General features: G+C 40.1%; 1 protein-coding gene across 1 annotated transcript; it reads left to right on the top strand.

Annotated features, from left to right (window-relative positions):
* The first annotated feature begins 3,915 nt into the window (after positions 1–3,915).
* On the top strand, positions 3,916–6,718 carry LOC143890976 (uncharacterized). Its single transcript, XM_077395818.1, has 3 exons — positions 3,916–4,143; positions 4,363–5,703; positions 6,710–6,718. Exons 1-3 carry the CDS (start codon positions 3,916–3,918, stop codon positions 6,716–6,718), a joined length of 1,578 nt encoding a protein of 525 aa, XP_077251933.1.
* Positions 6,719–22,714: the final 15,996 nt, after the last annotated feature.

The following is a 22,714-nucleotide window of genomic DNA, read 5'->3' as shown; positions in this document are numbered from 1 at the left end:
TTATAAATGAGAATGTAATCGCTTAGAATCCAGGGGCACCAAATAGGTGTTTAAAACAAGGGATTCACACACTACATAACATACATCATTTTTTATTTTCATTTTTCTTTTATTGATTTTTGTTATTATGGGCTCCATGGGATAGATACAATGCGTGCCAGATGGGATGTCATTACCCTACTAGTACTATTGTATCTATTTCCAAGCTATGCGCCAGAGCTGCAGCCGTAGACACTGGGTGTGCTGGTGTTCTACAGCAGCCGATGAGCGATGAACATACTCTGTATAATGCTGGGTGTGCTGGCATTATACATCAAGGGTATGGTCATAAGCATAGTACCCTGCAGAAATGCCTGGGCCTTACTTTTATTTCATTATATTATGTATATATATTAGCTGCTCCCTTTAGAACCAAAATTAGGGAACCCTTACTAGGACATTATATATATGTACTCATATAGGACGAACATGTGCGACCAGCATATGTGAGCCTAGGATAGAAGTTAGCCTACCCATGTAGTGTAGAAGGGCAAGTCACGCCGTGATTGCCCGCCGCATTATCTAGTACACTCACAGACACTTTTGAGTCAAGATTTTCTTGGCTCTGCTAGATCAGGTTAGGGCTGGTGCCCCTGGTTAGGGTATGTATGTATATATGTACGTGCATGTATTATATCTATTTGTAGATTAGGACCTATATCCTAGATTAGGTTTCCGTATCTATCTCAAATCGTGTATTCCTTCGGACCTGATCGATGACATTGCTTTTACTTGGTCGTCACCTGGGTCGTGATCTATCCTGTGATTTTTTATCATATGATTATTCCAGTATCTTAGGTTTATGTCCAGAAGATTTCTTAATCTATTATTATCAGTTAGAGCTTTCTTGTTCTTTCAGTTGTGGGTTTAGCCGATGACTTTCTTTTATCACCTTTTATGGCCATGATCTAATCCCTGATTCCTCGTTGTCCTGATCGGCCTTTCTGCTAACCTGTTAGACCAGGTTCTGTCTGTCAATAGAATTTTCTGGTCTAACTGTCAGCTACATAGCTTCATTCTTCAGTCTTCCAAAATGGTTAATCGTTTTCCCCGGTCTTTATCCTGATCATGGTCTATGTTTTGTCTCCTGAGTGTATGGTAGTGTTCCTTCGTACATGTACTACTCATTGAGTCGATGTACAGTTTTGCTATCTTCTTGTACATACCCTATTTGTCGAGTCAGTCGTTCAGATTAGGTCCTTTTTGCAGTAGATGTTCCAGATCTGATTCATCCTATTTGCAATCTTTTGATGCATTTGATAAGTGTTTCCTCTACTTTTGTTGGGACTATATCTGTCATTTTGTCTTTAGATTATGCGAATCTCTCCTATATATTCAGTCTTGTTGGTTGGTTAGATTAGAACCCTCTTTTTCAGTGAGGGATTCCTGGTTTAATCAATAATATGTATATTCTTTCAGAATCACCTAATTAGTGGTTTGTATTTGTCGCTTCTGTGGCCATGATCTTCATTTCCCTCTGATCGTGAGTTCATTCATGTTGTGTACACAGATCCATGTCATGTGTGTATATTATACTTCGATTGTGTACCTTTTCTTTTGATGTGTCATAGATCCGTGTTGTATATGGATATTACTTATTGGGTTGAATTTTGTTATCTACATGCTCTGTCTTAGATATGGTTGATAGCCTGTTCGCTATCTCTGTGACCATGATCTATCATTATCGATCCTCTTGATCATATAGTTGTCAGTGTTCATCATCAGATTTGAGATCCAGTCTATGACCTACTTCTGTCATTTTGTGGCCGTGGTCTACCTTTCTGATCTATTCGAAAGTCTATGATTATGGATGAACAAAATCAGTGTCACCAGTTGTATCCTTCCCATATGATCGGTCAAATTTATCCCTATCATTTTGTTATTCAGGATCATCTTCACTTTTTCCTGATCTTATCCTATCTGTGATTAGGTATAATCATGTCGAACAAAGTGATGAGGAGCTGGATAAGTGAGTCAATTCAAGCTCTTCCGCGCGAGCGTGCAGAGTGGAGTATGGCCGACAAGTTCATCAGCACGTTTAATCATTTGAGCGCATCCGGTGTGAACTGGCAATTTCTTCAAGCAGCTGCAAAACTTTGGGATCCTATTCTTCATGTTTTTCAATTAGGTCCCTTTGAAATCTGTCCTATATTCGAAGATTGGTGCGCCCTGTTAGAACTCCCACCTGAGGGACTCTGGATCCAACCTTCGAGTATAGCGTCTCCTCGTTCCCTTTTTTGTAAGCTTTTCGAGAACAAAACTGTTGATGCTATACCCTATTTCAAGGAAACGTACGTGCAATTCGATGACCTCATTGAGCGTTTTTCTAAAAGCATTGACCCTACCGATTCCCGTTTTCAAAATTGTCGGCGCAATGCTTTAATCTTTGGTGTCCTTGCACGTCACGTTATTCGTGAAGACTCCAGTATTGCCCCAGTGACTTTACTGAGTGTGGTCGACCAAATTAGTGAAGGAAGGAATCCTGTCCCAATCATGCTAGCGGAAACCTTCTCTGGGCTGGATCTTATTGCTCGGCAAGAGGTTAAAGATAACTTCCATGGGTGTGTCAAACTGCTTTATCTGTGGCTTTGTGAAAAACTCACCATCCTTCGGCCGCGGAGCTCCCTTCAGTACACCCTCAAGGATCACCTTTCGTGGCAACCAATGGCCAATAAACCCAAATCCATTGATGAGTGGCATAATTGGTTGCAGCACGTGGAGAAGGATCAATTCCACTGGGTGAGTCATTCATGTTTATACGTTATCACTAGTACTTACCCACACCCATTTGTGTATCTTATGGGTTTGGAGAAGTCAACCTTTTATGCACCCACTCGTTTACTTTACCAGATCACGGGAAATCCATGTCCTCCCGGATTTATAAATCCTCCTCCTTGCGAAAAGCTTACTCCCGATCTCATAAAGTCTATTGTAGCTGCTTGGGGAAACAAGGTTACATATAAAAGATTTGCTTTATCGTCTAAGGTCCATCGGAAAGAGTTACCAGAAGAGCCCGTGAGCAAGAGAGCTCGGATTGAGGAACCTTGAAAATCTATATCATGTTTTGTTTTGTTTTATTTCTGCATTTCACATCATTGTCAGTCTGCTTATCCAGCTGTGATCAGAGAACAATAGTTTTCATCATTTGTAATCACAATTTGAATTTTGTTAATGAAAGTGGTTTTTGTTTCTTTTGTCATTGTTTGATCTTTTGTCATTGTTTGATCAAAATAGTTTATCTCGATTATCAAAATTTTAATCTAGTGCTTATATTTCCATAACAGGATTCTTGATTGAGCAGCCATTGCTCCTAAGAAAATCCTCGTTTCAAAATCAACCTGGTCCCGTCAGTCCGCTGATTCCAGGCTGAGTCGTTTTTCTTCCTCACCAATTTCTTTTACCTCCCCTGCATTACCTTTCTCCAATCTCCAGGAAATCCCTTCGCCTGTCCAATTTCCTATTGCACCGATGGCTGACTCTGGAAACGCTATAGCTGAGATGAGTGAGATGATGAAGGCTATGCTTCAACAGATGAATAATATGAATGAAGAGATAGCCCGTCTGAAAAATGACAGAGAGTCTACTTCCAGAGAGCATGTAGCTCAGCACCCATCAGTTATACCTCCTCCCCCTCCTGCAATGGCCGGGCCTGCTGTCTTGAACGTCGAAGACGATCTTGATAATGAGCAGTATGAAGAAGAAAATCGTCATCCTAATCTGAATAGAGCCAATGAGGACAGAGCGATGGCGGACAGAATGGATAGGCTGGCCCAAGAGATGGAAAACATAAAATTTCAAGGCCCGAAAAAGTTGAACATGGCCGATTTTATGTTGTATCCGGGAGTCACATTGCCTCCTAGATTCAAAGTTCCGGACATGGATAAATACGATGGGACCGGGTGTCCTCGAAGCCATCTAATGTCAGTTCTTCCGCTTTTACAACAGCATGGTCTATCTCCGGAGCAAGTTGCTCTATTATTTCCTAGATCCCTTGTTGGAACAGCTAAGAAGTGGTTCCTGAGTTTGAAAGCAGAGGAGATCCGAACTCTAGAGAGTATTGCAAACAGGTTCGTCGAACAATTCTCTATGGAAGAGGGGATCGATGTAACTAAGAGAGATTTGAAGGCTTTGAAACAGGGCCATAATGAAACTTTTACTTCCTTCATCCGTAGATGGAGAAGGAAAGCTGCCCAGATGACTCATCGGTTGTCAGATGAGGATCAGATCAAGATTGTGGTGAAAAATCTATCACCACAATATTACCACCATATGGCTATCCAATATTTCCTTGATTTTAACCATCTTATTAAAACTGGGACTCAGATAGAAGATGCATTGGCTAAAGGCCTGAGATCTAGAGTACCATCTGATGGCAGAGAAGGGAAGCGACCTGTGATGGCGCCGAAAGAGGTCCATAATGTCAATTATGTCAGGCCGCCCCCACCCAGAGTAGTTACTGAAGTAAGAAGGCCGACAATGGAGCAGAAGCCTCTTCGTCATTTCGATCCCCTTCCGTATTCTTTGTCCGTAGCTTTGAAGAAGCTATTGAAGGACAAGAAGATCAAGTTGCCTGACATTAAACCTCCTCCCAACCCGTTGCCAAGAACCTGGAGAGAAGATCAATTCTGTGATTACCACCGTAACACTGGCCATATCACTGACAAGTGTTTAGCTTTGAAACACCAAATTCAGAACATGATCGATAGGAAGGAACTGTCAATCCAGTTACCAAATGTAACTAGAAACCCCCTTCCTACGCATGCAATGCCGCCTCCATCCTCGGTCAATGTCATTTGCGCCGAGGAGTCTATCATTGATCCGGCTTCCTTCATATGTGCTGTGGAATCCGAAGAACCCTATGTCTGGAAATTTGAAGAAGAAGATCAGTGGGCAGAATCCGAAAGGCCGTATGTTTTATCCTGGAGCGACCCTGATGTGGCTGGGCCATCAAACCAGTCATATGTTTTCCAGTGTGGGGATGAAGAGAAAGAATCCGAATCTCTGTACGTCTTAAGGGTGAGTGATGATGAGGAAGAAGAGATACAAACCCCATACATCCTTAAGATAGATGATGAAGATCTGTTACTCCTAAACGATCAATGTGATGAGCTCCGCCACGTCACACGGGGTGGACGAGTCTTTAAGCCAGCTGAACTCAGAGTTGATAATCCCGCTGAAGTTGCAAGAGGGGTTGACAATCAGAAACAGAAACAGAGGCTTGAGGAAGAAGAAGACAATTTGTTGAATCAGCTCAAGAAGACACAAGCTAATGTGTCCATTTGGGGTTTATTGATGGCATCGCCGAAGCACAGACAGGGTGTACTTCGTGAATTGAACTCATCCCAGGTATCAGTTGAGATCACTCCTGACGAGCTGGTCGGTTTGGTGGCCATGACCAAGGCTTCAAAAGCCTTATCTTTCTCGGATGAGGACTTGCCTTCAGAAGGAAAGGATCATACTCGTCCTCTCAAGATTACCCTGCTTTGCAATCAGAAGAAAGTATCAGAAGTACTGGTAGACAATGGGTCAGCTTTAAACGTGTGTCCTTTGAGCACTGCCACTACTCTGGGGTTTGGGCCTGAAGATTTTATTCCGTCTGAGCAGGGTATACTGGCATATGATGGAACTCGAAGGGACGTTATTGGAACCTTGGCTACTGAGATTGTCATTGGAGGAGAAACCTTTGACATTGAATTTCAGGTGTTGGATATCAAGACTTCTTTTTGTCTATTGCTTGGTCGACCTTGGCTGCACAAGGTTGGAGTTATCCCTTCCACACTTCATCAAAAACTGAAATTCATTCGAAACAATCGGGTGATCACTGTCAAAGGAGATCCCGAGCCAGAAGTCGGACAAATATCTCAAGAGCTTGTTACTGAAAATACAAGAGATATCAGTCTGACAGGATTTTCAGTAGAGGTTTCAGCTATCACCATGAAAGAGGCTATGAGTGAAGAAATTATGTTTCTCTCTAGCACCAATACTCGGGTAGTCAAGATGATGCGCCGATTTGGATATCTCCCAGGGGCAGGTTTGGGGAAAAATATGCAGGGTCCGACTGAGCGGCCCGAGTTGAAAGCATCCGATGGTTTGTTTGGGTTGGGATACAAGCCGACTCGCAAGGAGGTGCAGGAAATGAGAGCCTACATGTTTAAATGGGCAGAATGTCGCCGCAAAGGTTTAGAGTTTCCAATGGGACCTTTCAGCAAAGTCATGAATGGTAGATTCCGAAAAGAGGGAGCTGATTGCCCTTATTATGGTTTCTCAGAGCCATGGTATGATGAGAATGGGACCAAGCTGCCGGGTCTTGAGATTTTCTTTGCGGATGAGCTGCCAGCGGAATTTTACAATAAGCAGATTGCAGAGGCAGTAGTGACAGAGGAACCAGACTCAGACTGGGTTGAGAACTTTGAGCCAGAACTCCTGAATTCTTTGTTTCAAACTGAGGCACCGGTCATTGCTATGATTGGAAGAGACGCACCTTTTGTGAACCCAGAGGACTATATCACCCCAGCCGAGGGACCTCTGGATAATTGGACCTCACAGGTTATACCCCAAGTAGTCCTTCAGTATACTCCAGTCTCTTCAAAAGAGTCAGTTGTTTCAAAATTTGTGTCAGTTTCTGAGTCCGTCCCAGAGTCTGTCATTTCTAACTTTTCTTTTGATGCAGGTACTGTAGAGGTCGGGTCTACCTTTGGAGTGGATGACGAGTCTGTCCTTGATAGCGTTGAGTCCGAGTCTGAGGGCATATTCATTGATTCTTTGGCTGTACATGTTTCTAGTTTTGTCGATACTGATGTCGACTTATTTTTTCATCCTGTTTTAGAGTCTGTAACACCTGATGTGGGCGAGTCATCTGATGTAATCATTGATTCTGATGAAATAAAAGATTCTTTTGCTTATATTCCTGTAATTGTCTCTTCTGCTGATTCTGCTTCTAAACCTGATCAAGTAACTAATAATGATAATCAAGACTCCCCCTCTAATGAGGTAGTCGACGAAACTCCCCTTGAAATCAAGCATATGATTCAACAAGAGGAGAGTCGCCGCGCTAAACCACTTGAAGAGGAAATTGAAACCGTAAATATAGGTGATGAAACCTTAATTCGGGAAATACGAATTGGCAAAATTTTATCTCCTGAGGAGCGTGAAGAATTAATCACCTTGCTAAAAGAGTTTAAGGAGGTTTTTGCTTGGTCTTACGACGACATGCCGGGATTGAGCGAGGATATTGTCCAACACAAATTACCTCTAATCCCTGGCATCAAGCCTAAGAAGCAAAAACTCCGGAAACTTAAAACAGAATGGGAGTTGAAAGTTCATGACGAGGTTAAGAAACTACTCGAAGTGAAATTCATTGAGGTAGTCGAGTACCCTGAATGGCTTGCAAATATTGTACCTGTGCCCAAGAAAGATGGAAAAGTCAGGATGTGTGTTGATTTCAGAGATTTGAACAAGGCAAGTCCGAAAGATGATTTTCCACTTCCGAATATTGATCTCTTGGTTGACAATACCGCTGGACATGCACTCTTATCCTTTATGGATGGATTCTCAGGGTATAACCAGATCAAAATGGCGCCTGAGGATATGATGAAGACGGCATTCATTACTCAGTGGGGGACGTATTGCTACAGAGTGATGCCATTTGGTCTCAAGAATGCTGGTGCCACCTATCAGAGAGCTGCAACTACCCTTCTTCATGACATGATTCACAAAGAAGTCGAGGTCTATGTAGATGACATGATTGTCAAAGGCAGGACTCGGCCAGAGCATACAATCGCTTTGAGAAAGTTCTTCGAGCGAATCCGGAAGTTTCAACTTCGCTTGAATCCAAATAAATGTGTATTTGGGGTCACGTCAGGGAAGTTGCTCGGATTCATGGTCAGCGAGAGAGGAATTGAAGTGGACCCTCAGAAGATCAAGGCAATCCAAGAAATGCAACCACCAAAGACAGAAAAGCAGATTCGTGGATTCCTGGGCAAAGTGCAATATTTGAGGAGATTCATATCTCATTTAACTATGACGTGTGAACCCATCTTCAAGTTATTAAAAAAGAATTCCTCTAAGAAATGGAATGAAGAATGTCAGGAAGCGTTTGAAAAGGTCAAGCAGTGCTTGTCTTTGCCTCCTGTCTTGTCCCCAGTCATTCCTGGTCAACCGTTGTTGATGTATTTGTCCATCACGGATACAGCAATGGGTTGTATGCTTGCTCAACAGGAGGCAGGGTCTAAGAAAGAAAAGCCCATTTACTACATCAGTAAGAAAATGTTGGAATATGAAATCAAGTACACTGTCTTGGAAAAGACGTGTTTAGCATTGGTCTGGGCGACTCAAAGGCTTAGACATTATCTTCTGTCGAACAAGATATTTTTGCTCTCACGGATGGATCCGTTGAAATATTTGTTCGAAAAACCTGCTCTTACTGGAAGAACAGCCAGATGGTTGCTATTGTTGTCTGAGTTTGACATCACTTATGTCACTCAGAAATCAATTAAAGGACGGGTCATTGCTGAACAGCTGGCTGATGCTCCTATTGAAGAGAATGCTTTTCTGAAGGCTGATTTTCCTGATGAAGAGATTATGGACATTGAAGAAGAAACTCTGAGTTCCAAGTGGCTTATGTACTTTGACGGAGCTGTCAATAATCACGGTCAAGGAATAGGGGCAGTTTTGGTATCTCCAAAGAAGGAGTACATTCCATTATCCATCAAGTTGCAATTTGAGTGCACCAATAACATGGCAGAATATGAAGCATGCATCGCAGGACTTGAGGCAGCTTTGGCTTTGCGAATTCAAGACATCGACGTATTCGGAGATTCAATCCTGATCATTTGTCAAATAAATGGGGATTGGAAGACAAAGGAGGCGAGGTTGATCTCATATCATACTTATCTCGAATCTCTGGTCAAAAAGTTCAGGAACGTCACCTTCACTCATCTGTCAAGGACGAGGAATCACTTTGCTGATGCTTTAGCCACCCTGGCATCAATGTTGGACATTTCTGCTACAATGGAGGTTCAACCTTTAGCTGTAAGGTTGCAATGGGCTCCAGCACATGTGAATGCCATTGAAATATCTGCCAGGTGTCCAGATGGAAAGCCATGGTATACAGATATCAGAAATTTCATTTCAGGCAAGGGGCATCCGCCTGAAGCTTCCAGCAAAGAGAGGAAAACTCTTCAGAAGTTCGCTGCCAACTTCATCATTTGTGGTGAAGAGTTGTACAGAAGGTCATTTGATGGTATTCAGCTTCTGTGTGTTGATGAAGATCAGGCTGCAGAGCTCATAGAACAAACACATGAAGGTGTTTGTGGTCCTCACATGAATGGAAAAATGCTGTCAAGGAAAATCCTTAGACTTGGTTTCTATTGGCCCTCAATGGAAACAGATTGTTTCGCATTCGTGAAGAAATGTCATAAATGCCAAGTATATGCGAATCTTATTCATGTGCCTCCGTCAGAGCTGCATTCTATGACCTCGCCATGGCCATTCTCAGTATGGGGAATTGATATCATTGGCAAAGTCTATCCCAAATCGTCAAGTGGGCACGAGTACATCTTGGTGGCCATTGATTATTTCACGAAATGGATAGAAGCTGCTTCATATGCTTCCATAACTTCCAATACAGTTGCGAAGTTCATCCGTGCGAATATCATTTGCAGATATGGAGTACCTCATGAATTGATCTCTGATAATGGATCTCACTTCAAGAAAGAGGTAGTGCACCTGTGCGAAGAATTTAAAATCAAGCATCACAAGTCATCTCCTTACAGACCGCAGACAAACGGGGCGGTAGAAGCAGCGAATAAGAATATCAAGGTCATAATCAGTAAGATGACCGAGACTTATAAGGACTGGTCGAACAAGCTTCCTTTTGCTTTGTGGGCTTACAGGACATCGATCAGATCCTCTACAGGTGTAACTCCATATTCTCTAGTGTATGGAATGGAAGCAGTCCTCCCTGTTGAAGTGAGAATCCCGTCCCTAAGAGTTATGATGGAAGCGAATCTGCCAGAGTCTGAGTGGGCCAAAGCCAGACATCAGGAATTGCAGATGATTGATGAAAAGAGGCTGAGAGCCTTGTACCACATCCAAGGGTATCAGAGAAGAATTGAAAGAGCCTTTAACAAGAAAGTCAAGGTCCGAGACCTGAAACCAGGAAATCTCGTCTTGAAATCTTATCGAGCACCGGTGTTCGATCCCAGAGGAAAATTCAGGCCAAATTGGTCTGGTCCTTATATTGTTGATGAAGTCCTGCCTGGAAAAGCCGTAAGACTCCTCAATGAAAATGGAGAAAAATTAACAGAACCTACAAACCTGGACCAACTAAAAAAGTACTATGCTTAGATACACCAGGAGGCCGTCTTTGATCGATCAGAGCTCAAAAGCCAACAACCTCAAAGTCAAAAACCATTTGCAAACACTTTGGGCCTAAATAAAAAAAAAAAAACTTTCATTCTTTGATAAACTTAAACCAGGGGCATCTTTTATGACTTGCGTCATAAAAGATAATAGCCTGAACTACGTCATGACCTGATCCCTCTCTACAGGGTACGTAGGTAGCCTGATTAATTCGGGTTCGGTCAAATCCTTCAAACCTTTCAAATCCTTAAAAAAAAAAAAAGGAAGGAAAGAAAGAACAAAATAAACAATTTTTGAAACCCAAATGGGCGAACTACGCGGACCTGATTCTCATTTCTTTGGGGATACGTAGGCAGTCTGGAGGGCCAGATTCGGTCAAATACATGAAAACTTACCAAATGTTAACCTGTTTGAACCCAAGCCTACCTAAAAGTCCTTCTGGTGTACTTAGGCCCAAGTTTGTAGAGAAACAGAAAGAAAATAAAAAAATATAATGGAGTCTTAGACCCGCTAGACTGAAAACCCGCAAGGGCGGTCTAGGCAAAAGTTAGGGTCATTTGCCCGCTAAGCTGAAAACCTGAAAGGGCGGCTTAGGCAAAAATTAAGGCATGCGGTCCGCCAAATCGAAAACCTGAAAAGGCAATTTGGTCATGGCAGTGACTTCATAAAGGACAGAACCTCTGAAAGCCAGCAAGACTTTCATTTCTTCGGCAGCACTACTTCAAAGTTTGAGTAAGCACCGACATAAATTCTTCTGACACTCTCAAGGCTAAGGGGGTTAAGACTAAACAATCCAAGGGAATAATAACCATGATGGAAATACCGGAAAAATGAATGAAACACCTTTAAATACGGTTTTCAAAAGATTTTAAGAGTGGTAGACTGTACCATTTTAAAAATACTTATCAGACTAAGAAGCATATTCAGTCTCTCTTAGAGTTTAAGTCATTGTGCCCAACGAAGTTCTCATTTGCTGGTTGTCCAGGTCTTTTTCTATGTCGAGTCAAGGTCAAATTCCAGAGTCCTGTGTGGTTAATATTCCTCCCAAGGCTGGGGTGATAAAAAAATGATGAATTTGTATCCCATCAAGGGTGATGCGCAGCAGAGTGAAGTTCAGAAGATGATCGATTCTCAAGTCCATATGGCAGGCTTTCAAACCCATAGGAAATGGCAGAGATCGTCAGAATTGAAAGGCAATTGTCGGGCAGATACAGCCTTTTGTAAACCTGAAAGCTTTGTAACCTCAGATATTCAATGAAATGAAAATTTTTGACCATTTCCTGTGTTTCGCTCTCTTACGAATCTGTCATGGAAGTATTTCATACTAGGGGCATCTTTTATGACTTACGTCATAAAAGATATCAAGCGTGATGATAACTGGGATAACTATTCTCAGCAAAAGAAAACCAGAGAAGCTTGAGTGCAATCTTTTCTTTTGAAGCCCAGTTTTCAGAAAATCTTATCCCTAGCGGAGTCTAGAATTTGCTCCTGCAATCGTCAAATCATTAGCAAAATGTTTTTCACTCATTCTAAAAGGGTCAATACCTGAAATTTTCTTCAAGATCCTTGAGTTTTATCTTCGGCAAAGATCATGCATTTTCAATCATTCTTGGCAAAGAATGACTTATTCACCTTGTGAAATCGATCAAAGTTGATCATTTCTTCAATCGTTTCAATGAATTTTTCTTTCATTTAAAAAATATATGTCCGCCAATGGCTCCGCGATTTGGAGTTTGGGTCTTTTCTTTCACCATTTGAAAGATTTTAAAAGCTGTTTTCGCCAATGGCTCCGCGATTTGGAGTTTGGTCTTTTCTTTCACCATTTGAAAGATTTTAAAAGCTGTTTTTGCCAATGGCTCCGCGATTTGGAGTTTGGTCTTTTCTTTCACCATTTGAAAGATTTTAAAAGCTGTTTTCGACAATGGCTCCGCGATTTGGAGTTTGGTCTTTTCTTTCACCATTTGAAAGATTTTAAAAGCTGTTTTTGCCAATGGCTCCACGATTTGGAGTTTGGTCTTTTCTTTCACCATTTGAAAAATTTTAAAAGCTGTTTTTGCCAATGGCTCCGCGATTTGGAGTTTGGTCTTTTCTTTCACCATTTGAAAGATTTTAAAAGTTGTTTTCGCCAATGGCTCCGCGATTTGGAGTTTGGTCATTTCTTTCACCATTTGAAAGATTTTAAAAGATGTTTTTGCCAATGGCTCCGCGATTTGGAGTTTGGTCATTTCTTTCACCATTTGAAAGATTTTAAAAGTTGTTTTCGCCAATGGCTCCGCGATTTGGAGTTTGGTCATTTCTTTCACCATTTGAAAGATTTTAAAAGATGTTTTTGCCAATGGCTCCGCGATTTGGAGTTTGGTCATTTCTTTCACCATTTGAAAGATTTTAAAAGATGTTTTTGCCAATGGCTCCGCGATTTGGAGTTTGGTCATTTCTCTCATCATTTGAAAGATTTTATTTCAAGGTATTCAAGTCCATTTTCACATGGCATTCCAAGTCCGTTTTCACACGGCATTCAAGGCTTATTCAAGTCCGTTTTCACACGGCATTCAAGTCCGTTTCCACGCGGCATTCAAGTCCGTTTCTACACGGCATTCAAATCCATTTTCTCTCCAAATTTCAAGATCATTTACAATCAAATCTGTCATTTAATGTTTTGCAAGAGAGGCTATCTCATCAATATGTACTGAGTTAAGAGTTGGAGAGAGGCTATCTCACCAGCGTTTGCAGAGTCAGAGTCTGGTGAAAGGCTATTTCACCATGTATCTTGTGGATATCATTTTCAAAAATCAAAAATCAAAAATTTTAAACTCTTTAATCTTGGGCCAGTCAAAATGTGTTGTCAGTTCAGCTTTGACATTCGCGCGACAAGCACGCTCTGCCAAAGAGGGGCATCTGTAGACACCCCATTTTGACCGTGCCCTAATCCCTTCTTGTTTGAGCAAAGCCTCATCAAATAAACGAGATAGAACCTCAAACTTCACCCTAGACTAGCTTAGGGTCTCACCAAGCTTCCTGCAAAATTTCGTCGAATTCCGAGCGCGTTTGCCTAGCAAACGAGTCGAGCAATGTCGTAGGTCAAGTTCGCAGAAAGGGGGGGTGAATTATCCTGGAACGGTGCCAAGCTGCTTTTGAATAGGACACGATTCGATCGTGCGCCTATCATTTTTTCGCGCAACCGTGCGCTCATCATATCTGTGGGTGCCAATATCAACATCCATTTGTTTTTATAAATATCGGTTTTCTTTTTTTTTAGGGAAAGAAAAAAAAAAAGAGAAGAGATAAATTTCCGTCTGCAGAGAGAGAAAGAGCGAGAGAAAAGGGAATTTTAGAGAGAGAGAGTGGATCGGATCTCCTCCGATCGCTTCTCCGACGGGCTTTCCGTCAAGCTACGGTGAGCTCCGGCTGAATCCTCTTCTTCTTCTTCTTCTTTAGCTATATCTCTGTTTAAACCCTAACTTCATCCTCTACTTTTAAAATCTTTAGATCTATGCTGTTTAGCTCATATATTCATTCAAATCATAGATCCTTGACATTTTACCTTATTAAACCCTAGATCTAATCCTAGAAACTATAGATCTAATCTATCTCCGATTAGCTCCGGCCATTTTTCTATCTCAGGCTGAGATTTGCTATTTTTTTCACTACTACTTGCCTCTCATCTTCTTTCTTTTACTCATCGATCTACTATTTCTAGAGCTCAAACCCTAACTCTCTAATCCTAAATCTGAGTATTTTCCTTAATCTAAACTTTGGCTAAGGCCAATAATAGCTCAGATTTGAATTTTTTGTACATCTTCGAAGGTCGAACTATTATTAGAGCTAGAGTTTAGCATCAAGCTCTGTTTTTCTTCATTAAAGATAGATTTCAGAAGTTTCAATCACCTTGCATTCATCAACGAATTCAGAACACAGAGTTAGTAGTCATATTCGGGAGTAAGGTGTGATTCTTCCTTTTAAAGCTGGAAGTTCTTCTCAAGATCAGCTCAGGTATTTTTAATTGATAATATTTGCTCAAATTTTGTGTTGAGATGATCCTCATGCTCTGTTGTGCAGATGATTTGTGCTACTTTGATTGTTTTAGAAATATCCTTAGTCATATGCTCGAATAATTGTCATAATTTTCATGATTTACCCTAAGTTGATAAGATCTACTTGAAAATTTTGCTGGAATTATAATAATTTATTCATTGATTTAGTGTTGAGTAAATAAAAGACTAGAAATTTTGTTTTGACATGTGCAGACGAATCATTTTGGAAATTTTTTTTTTTTGGAAAATGCTATTGACAGATTCTCAAATTTTGAAGTCTTGTTTTGCTTTGTAAATCAAACTAAAATCTCAGTTTCCTAGGACAGGTTATTCAATGATTTTTTTTTTTTTTTTTTGAAATGGTTATTCAATGATTTTAGGAATATACTTTCAAACTTTGTTGGTTTTTTAGGTTATCTTGTGTGATTGATGAGTTTGACAAATTGGAACTAAGCTATCAGTTTTAGTAATATTGTTTTGAATTCATTCCTTTTTATAAAATAAAAAAAAGGTTTCTAAATTTTGAATGGTTTTAAGAATAAATTACAGTTCATTTGCATAACATAAGTAGGATCAGTGTAGTTATGAATTCTGGAGTTTAGGATTAGACATGATAAATGTTGTGACTGTGTGTCTCATTGTTTTGGACGATGTAAGTCCATTTAAAAATGGTTTGATTATGATAGCTGGAGATGTGCGGATTAGACGAAATTTTAGACATCCATATAGTTCTTCACTTCCCTATGCATTTGCAAGTTAAGGGTAACACCCTCAGGTTTTAATAGTGTATTCTTTCAAAACATCCATGGAATTATAAAAGGCAGACAATAGCTTAGTAGAGTAAAATGAGGTAACGTTGGAGTCCTTATGGTAGTGCTAAATGGCAGTACTTATATAAACTGATGGTAAAGTCATAACAGCCCTTTCTTTAGTTGCCAAGTCATAGCATTCCCATGCCCTTGATAATAGCAGCCCCCATGCCCTTATGATATTTGCAGCCCTTACATTTTTTTTATATATTAGCAGCCCCCATGCCCTTATGATATTTGCAGCCCTTACATTTTTTTTATATATTAGCAGCCCCCATGCCCTTATGATATTTGCAGCCCTTACATTTTTTTTATATATTAGCAGCCCCCATGGCCTTATGATATTTGCAGCCCTTATAATTTTTTATATTAGTAGCTCCCATGCCCTTATGATATTGGCAGCCCTTACATTTTTTTATATTAATATCCCTCACCCTTTTGATATTGATTGCTCTTATATATAAAAAACAAAAAAAAAAAAAAACTCTGTTAGGCCTAGAGCGGTATAAGGTTGAACCCATTGTCTTGGCTTCAATTGGGCATTTGTAACTGACGAGATACCTTTAGAATTTGGCAAAAACCCCATTTTCATAAGGAGATATGGTAGTGTCGATAATTTTTTTTTTTAGTTAGTAAAGGGCTGATAGCTACATTACAATATTTGGATGATGTTATTTCTGCATTGTCTCATTCATCAATTGTTTTTTTTTTTATATATATAGCATGCCAGTAGCAAGATAAATGTTCAGATGAATAATAGTGTAAAAGAAATGATTTTGGGGCTTACACAGGTTAAATGAATTGATTAGTTTAACTAGTTATTATATTTGACATAGAGAAGCTGCATTGAGTTCTTTTGGGATTTTTAGTATGACATTCCTAATGGTCTAATGATTATCCATATGATGGTATATGTAAGTTTAGGTTGTTTGGGATCTTTTGTGTGTTTGGATGGTGCTTTAAGGATCATTTCTTTATTGTATGTTTGGGTTCACATCTTTAGGGGACTTGCCGAAGTCCTATAGTCCCCTCGTTTCTTTTTCCCCTTTGTGAAACTTTCCTAGTCTTTTAGACACCCTTAAATATTAAATGGTTCTTCCTTGCAAGGGCGATGAAGGCGCTAGCTTAAGCCCATTTTTAGATATTTTTATTTAAATAAATTGTTTAAATAGGAAGAAGGAGATCAGATGACTACTCTATTCGATATTATCGACATGAGTACTGTCTGATTTCAAGGCGGGATGTGGAAATATTATCATGTGTATTATGATATCAGATGATTACTTTAGCATCATCTGATTTCATCCCCATATTGGGGTGGTGTGTGTGGTTGGGAATAGAAGTGTTTGCTATTGTTTACTTTTATTTTATTAGGCTATCCAGCGGCTGGTCTGGACTAATTAATGTTGTTTACCATCTTATGATTACTATGTTCTTAAAAATTCTTCTTTGATTAACACTTGATTTATTTTTATAAGAATAGAATAAAATTTGCGATTATCTGGTAGCCTCTTCTTCTCTTTTTTTTGATAGACTAACACAGTCTTATAGATTTCTGTTAAATTTCTTTAGATATTAGAATTCCCTCTCGCTGAAAGGGCGATGAAGGCGATAGCCCAAGCCCATTATTAGGGGACTTGCTCAGTCCAAGTTGCATACCTCTCCTTTGTATATAGGAGACTTGCCTAGTCTCATTCTCTTACTAACCCTCCTCTTTGTGCGTCGTTTGGTTTTGGGAGAACACCCTACTCGGCTTGGCTTCATACCCCTATCCTATATGGGTATCTGGTTGCACATTTGTTGCACCCTAGGGCTAGGTAGCTGTCCGGCCTGGCTGGGTGTTTTACCTTTGCCAAATATGCACAAGGTCTCTTTTTCCTTGTTAGTATTTTCTCTATCCTACCTCTGTGTCTAAGAGACTTACCTAGTCTCATTTTCTTGCTAAACCTCCTCTTTGTGTATCATTTGGTTTTGGGAGAACACCCTACTCGGCTTGGCTTCATACCCCTATCCTATATGGGTATCTGGTTGCACATTTGTTGCACCCTAGGGCTAGGTAGCTGTCCGGCCTGGCTGGGTGTTTTACCTTTGCCAAATATGCACAAGGTCTCTTTTTCCTTGTTAGTATTTTCTCTATCCTACCTCTGTGTCTAAGAGACTTACCTAGTCTCATTTTCTTGCTAAACCTCCTCTTTGTGTATCATTTGGTTTTGGGAGAACACCCTACTCGGCTTGGCTTCATACCCCTATCCTATATGGGTATCTGGTTGCACATTTGTTGCACCCTAGGGCTAGGTAGCTGTCCGGCCCGGCTGGGTGTTTTACCTTTGCCAAATATGCACAAGGTCTCTTTTTCCTTGTTAGTATTTTCTCTATCCTACCTCTGTGTATAGGAGACTTGCCTAGTCTCTTTCTCTTACTAAACCTCCTCTTTATGTATCATTTGGTTTTGGGAGAACACCCTACTCGGCTTGGCTTCATACCCCTATCCTATATGGATATCTGGTTGCACATTTGTTGCACCCTAGGGCTAGGTAGCTGTCCGGCCCGGCTGGATGTTTTACCTTTGCTAAATATGCACAAGGTCTTCCCTTATTACTTGTGAGTTTTATTTCAGCTTGATAGTCTCACTAGCACCCTTCTTTATCTCTTTTCTTTTAGGAGACAGGCTTTGTCTCATTAGCACCTCCTTCTTAAGAATCCTATTTTCAGAGTCAGTCCTTAGCCTAGGAGTCTGTCCTTAGCTAGAGAGTCTGTTTTTCTTTCAGGAGTCAGTCCTATCATCATAGGGGTTAGGATTTTATCCAACCTCTCATCAAATCTTGTGTTTTTTCTATCCGCTCTCGTAAGGTATAGGATGCTGTCCAACCCTTGCAGAGTTGTTATTCTGTTCATTTTCCCTCCGCAAAGCATAGGATGCTGTCCAACCTTTGCGGGATATCAGGAGTCTGTCTTCCCCTTATGATGATAGGATTTGTCTCCCTTGAGTCAAAAACACTTAAAAACAACAAAAACATCTGAAAAACCAAAAATCTCAAAAATCTTGAGTCATTAGGAGAATAGTTAGGAATTCTGTTCCGAACTACGTTGGCTTGATCCCTTTCAACAGGGTACGTAGTGCAGCTTGGGATCCATATCCCAAGTCCAGCCAAACTTTTTAAAAATAAGCATTTTAAATCCTTCAAAATTATAAAAATCTTTTCAAAATATTGTTTTCTTCGAAAGGATCTTCCTCTAGAGTTAAGAAGTTGTCCTAGTTAGAGAGTTTTTTGAGTCGGGAGTTGCTCCCCCGTTCATTTGTTTGTTTGTTGTGTGTTTTATTTGTTTGTGTTAGAGTTAGGAGTGAGTCCTAGCTAGGAGTTTTTACGCCTCCGTCAGGTCAGTTGGCAATCCACATCGCCAATTGATGACTAGGTCTAAGATGCGATAGATCTTACTGTTTTCCTTAGGATATACAGCCTAGCTACACATAGATTATAGGAACCACCTGCATTAGCTTAGGGCTAACCTGCATTTAGTTAAGACATATAGGGTGTCCTAAAATCTACAATCCATTGGAATTTAAATAATCACACAAAAAAGCTTTAAGAACTAGTCCGGTCTTTTAGATCGAGTCTAGGATAGAGGTCTAGATGTCTTAGGCATCACAGCTTAGAATAGGTGCGAAGAACTACGTTGCCTTGATTCTCGTGGAGGCGGGGATACGTAGGCTTCTTTGGATGAACATCAGATCATCTAAAGACTCGGGCCTAGGTATAGATTAGAGTTTTAGGTTTGTATGGTATCAAGTCATTTTCTATGTTTTGCAGTGTTTTCTTACTTTATTGCGCAGACCTTATACCTTTTTGGTGTGTCATGCATGTGTTTGTTCACCAGAACTTAGACACCCATTAGGCATGTCACTTATAACCTAGTTTTGCTTAGGCGACACTTATTTCATTTCTTTTATGTGTGATTGTAATTCATCTCCGAGACATGCATGATTAGATAGACGTCTTCTCGGAGATATTGATTCTCATTTCATATGACTTTTGCTCAAAACTCTTCAAAATCATTAAATAAATGGCATAAGAGACCAGGTGTTTACACTTGGGCGGATGAGGTGCTCTTTAGACCTTCCAAATTCGTAACCAGGCACGAACCTTATTTTATATCTCTGGTTATCCGTTGCAACAGAGCATAGTATGGGATCCAGGGCCCATTTGTTTTTTTCCTTGGATGGCGACTCTTCTTTGTTTAAGGTACGCCTCGAATCTGGGCTAGTCCCCGAATCGAGAGGTATCTCACCTTTTATATCGCCACTCATGCTATGAGAGGCACTTTTCTTTCGAGAGTTCCTTGGCAGAGCTCTCCATTCACGTGGATGATCCAGTGAGACTTAGTGTGGGGCCCGTTCCCCGCCTCTCTCTCGGATCGGGGTCCACATGATGGAAATAGTTAGACTCGCGCTTTGGTCTAGCATTTTACAGACCTACCTCCGATTGATTGACCAAGACTCACTCAATTCAACACAAAATTCATTTGAATTTATTCCCTTTCGAAGGTGTCGAAGTGTAGTTTAAAACGGAATAAACGGAGATGAAAACCACCATGTATTTTGAGAGTTATGGTGGAAATAGTTACACTCGCGCTTTGGTCTAGCGGTTTAGAAACCTACCTCCGATTGATTGACCATAACTCACTAAATTTAACTCGGAATTCATTGAAATTTGTTCCATTTCGAAGGTGTTGAAGAGTAGTTTAAAACGGAAAAATGGAGAGAAAAACTCCAAGTATTTTGAGAGTTATGATGGAAATAGTTAGACTCGCGCTTTGATCTAGCATTCTACAGACCTACCTTCGATTGATTGACCAAGACTCACTCAATTCAACTCGGAATTCATTGAAATTTATTCCCTTTCGAAGGTGTTGAAGTGTAGTTTAAAAAGGAAGAAACGGAGATGAAAAACTCCAAGTATTTTGAGAGTTATGATGGAAATAGTTAGACTCGCGCTTTGGTCTAGCATTTTACAGACCTACCTTCGATTGATTGACGAAGACTCACTCAATTCAACTCGGAATTCATTGAAATTTATTCCCTTTCGAAGGTGTTGAAGTGTAGTTTAAAACGGAAGAAATGGAGAGAAAAACTCCAAGTATTTTGAGAGTTATGATGGAAATAGTTAGACTCGCGCTTTGATCTAGCATTTTACAGACCTACCTTCGATTGATTGACCAAGACTCACTCAATTTAACTCGGAATTCATTGAAATTTATTCCCTTTCGAAGGTGTCGAAGTGTAGTTTAAAACGGAAGAAACGGAGATGAAAAACTCCAAGTATTTTGAGAGTTATGATGGAAATAGTTTGACTCGCGCTTTGGTCTAGCATTTTACGGACCTAACTCCGATTGATTGACCTTAACTCACTCAATTCAACTCGGAATTCATTGAAATTTATTCCATTTCGAAGGTGTCGAAGTATAGTTTAAAACGGAAGAAACGGAGATGAAAAACTCCAAGTATTTTGAGAGTTATGATGGAAATAGTTAGACTCGCGCTTTGGTCAAGCATTTTACAGACCTAACTCCGATTGATTGACCATAACTCACTCAATTCATCTCGGAATTCATTGAAATTTATTCCATTTCCAAGGTGTCGAATTGTAGTTTAAAACGGAAGAAACGGAGACGAAAAACTCCAAGTATTTTGAGAGTTATGATGGAAATAGTTAGACTCGCGCTTTGGTCTAGCATTTTACAGACCTACCTCTGATTGATTGACCATGACTCACTCAATTCAACTCGGGATTCATTGAAATTTGTTCCATTTCGAAGGTGTCGAAGAGTAGTTTAAAACGGAAGAAACGGAGACGAAAAACTCCAAGTATTTTGAGAGTTATGATGGAAATAGTTAGACTCGCGCTTTGGTCTAGCATTTTACAGACCTACCTCCGATTGATTGACCATGACTCACTCAATTCAACTCGGAATTCATTGAAATTTGTTCCATTTCAAAGGTGTCGAAGTGTAGTTTAAAAAGGAAGAAACGGAGACGAAAAACTCCAAGTATTTTGAGAGTTATGATGGAAATAGTTAGACTCGCGCTTTGGTCTAGCATTTTACAGACCTACCTCCGATTGATTGACCATGACTCACTCAATTCAACTTGGAATTCATTGAAATTTGTTCCATTTCAAAGGTGTCGAAGTGTAGTTTAAAAAGGAAGAAACGGAGACGAAAAACTCCAAGTATTTTGAGAGTTATGATGGAAATAGTTAGACTCGCGCTTTGGTCTAGCATTTTACAGACCTACCTCCGATTGATTGAGCATGACTCACTCAATTCAACTCGGAATTCATTGAAATTTGTTCCATTTCGAAGGTGTCGAAGTGTAGTTTAAAACGGAAGAAACAGTGATGAAAAACTCCAAGTATTATAAGAGTTATGATGGAAATAGTTTGACTCGCGCTTTGGTCTAGCATTTTACAGACCTAACTCTGATTGATTGACCATAACTCACTCAATTCAACTCGGAATTCATTGAAATTTATTCCATTTCGAAGGTGTCGAAGTGTAGTTTAAAACGGAAGAAACGGAGATGAAAAACTCCAAGTATTTTGAGAGTTATTATGGAAATAGTTAGACTCGCGCTTTGGTCTAGCATTTTACAGACCTAACTCCGATTGATTGACCATGACTCACTCAATTCAACTCGAAATTCATTGAAATTTGTTCCATTTCGAAGGTGACGAAGAGTAGTTTAAAACGGAAGAAACGGAGACGAAAAACTCCAAGTATTTTGAGAGTTATGATGGAAATAGTTAGACTCGCGCTTTGGTCTAGCATTTTACAGACATACCTCCGATTGATTGACCATGACTCACTCAATTCAACTCGAAATTCATTGAAATTTGTTCCATTTCGAAGGTGTCAAAGTGTAGTTTAAAACGGAAGAAACGGTGATGAAAAACTCCAAGTATTATAAGAGTTATGATGGAAATAGTTTGACTCGCGCTTTGGTCTAGCATTTTACAGACCTAACTCCGATTGATTGACCATAACTCACTCAATTCAACTCGGAATTCATTGAAATTTATTCCATTTCGAACGTGTCGAAGTGTAGTTTAAAACGGAAGAAACGGAGACGAAAAACTCCAAGTATTTTGAGAGTTATGATGGAAATAGTTAGACTCGCGCTTTGGTCTAGCATTTTACAGACCTACCTCCGATTGATTGACCATGACTCACTCAATTCAACTCGGAATTCATTGAAATTTGTTCCATTTCAAAGGTGTCGAAGTGTAGTTTAAAAAGGAAGAAACGGAGACGAAAAACTCCAAGTATTTTGAGAGTTATGATGGAAATAGTTAGACTCGCGCTTTGGTCTAGCATTTTACAGACTTACCTCCGATTGATTGAGCATGACTCACTCAATTCAACTCGGAATTCATTGAAATTTGTTCCATTTCGAAGGTGTCAAAGTGTAGTTTAAAA

This window comes from Tasmannia lanceolata, unplaced genomic scaffold (genome assembly GCF_043159265.1).
Source record: "Tasmannia lanceolata isolate RefF3 unplaced genomic scaffold, GAP_Taslan_0.1 ptg000001l, whole genome shotgun sequence".
In the NCBI taxonomy this organism is placed as follows: Eukaryota; Viridiplantae; Streptophyta; class Magnoliopsida; order Canellales; family Winteraceae; genus Tasmannia; species Tasmannia lanceolata.
Note: the sequence above shows the minus strand (reverse complement) of the source record. Positions and strands in the feature narration are given on the sequence as shown.

Excerpts from the sequence above, each read along its gene's own strand:
- LOC143890976 (XM_077395818.1), top strand. The coding sequence starts at position 3,916 with ATGGATAAATACGATGGGACCGGGTGTCCTCGAAGCCATCTAATGTCA. Across the intron at positions 4,144-4,362 it reads CTATGGAAGAGGGGATCGAT|ATAGAAGATGCATTGGCTAA; the intron begins GTAACTAAGAGA and ends ACTGGGACTCAG.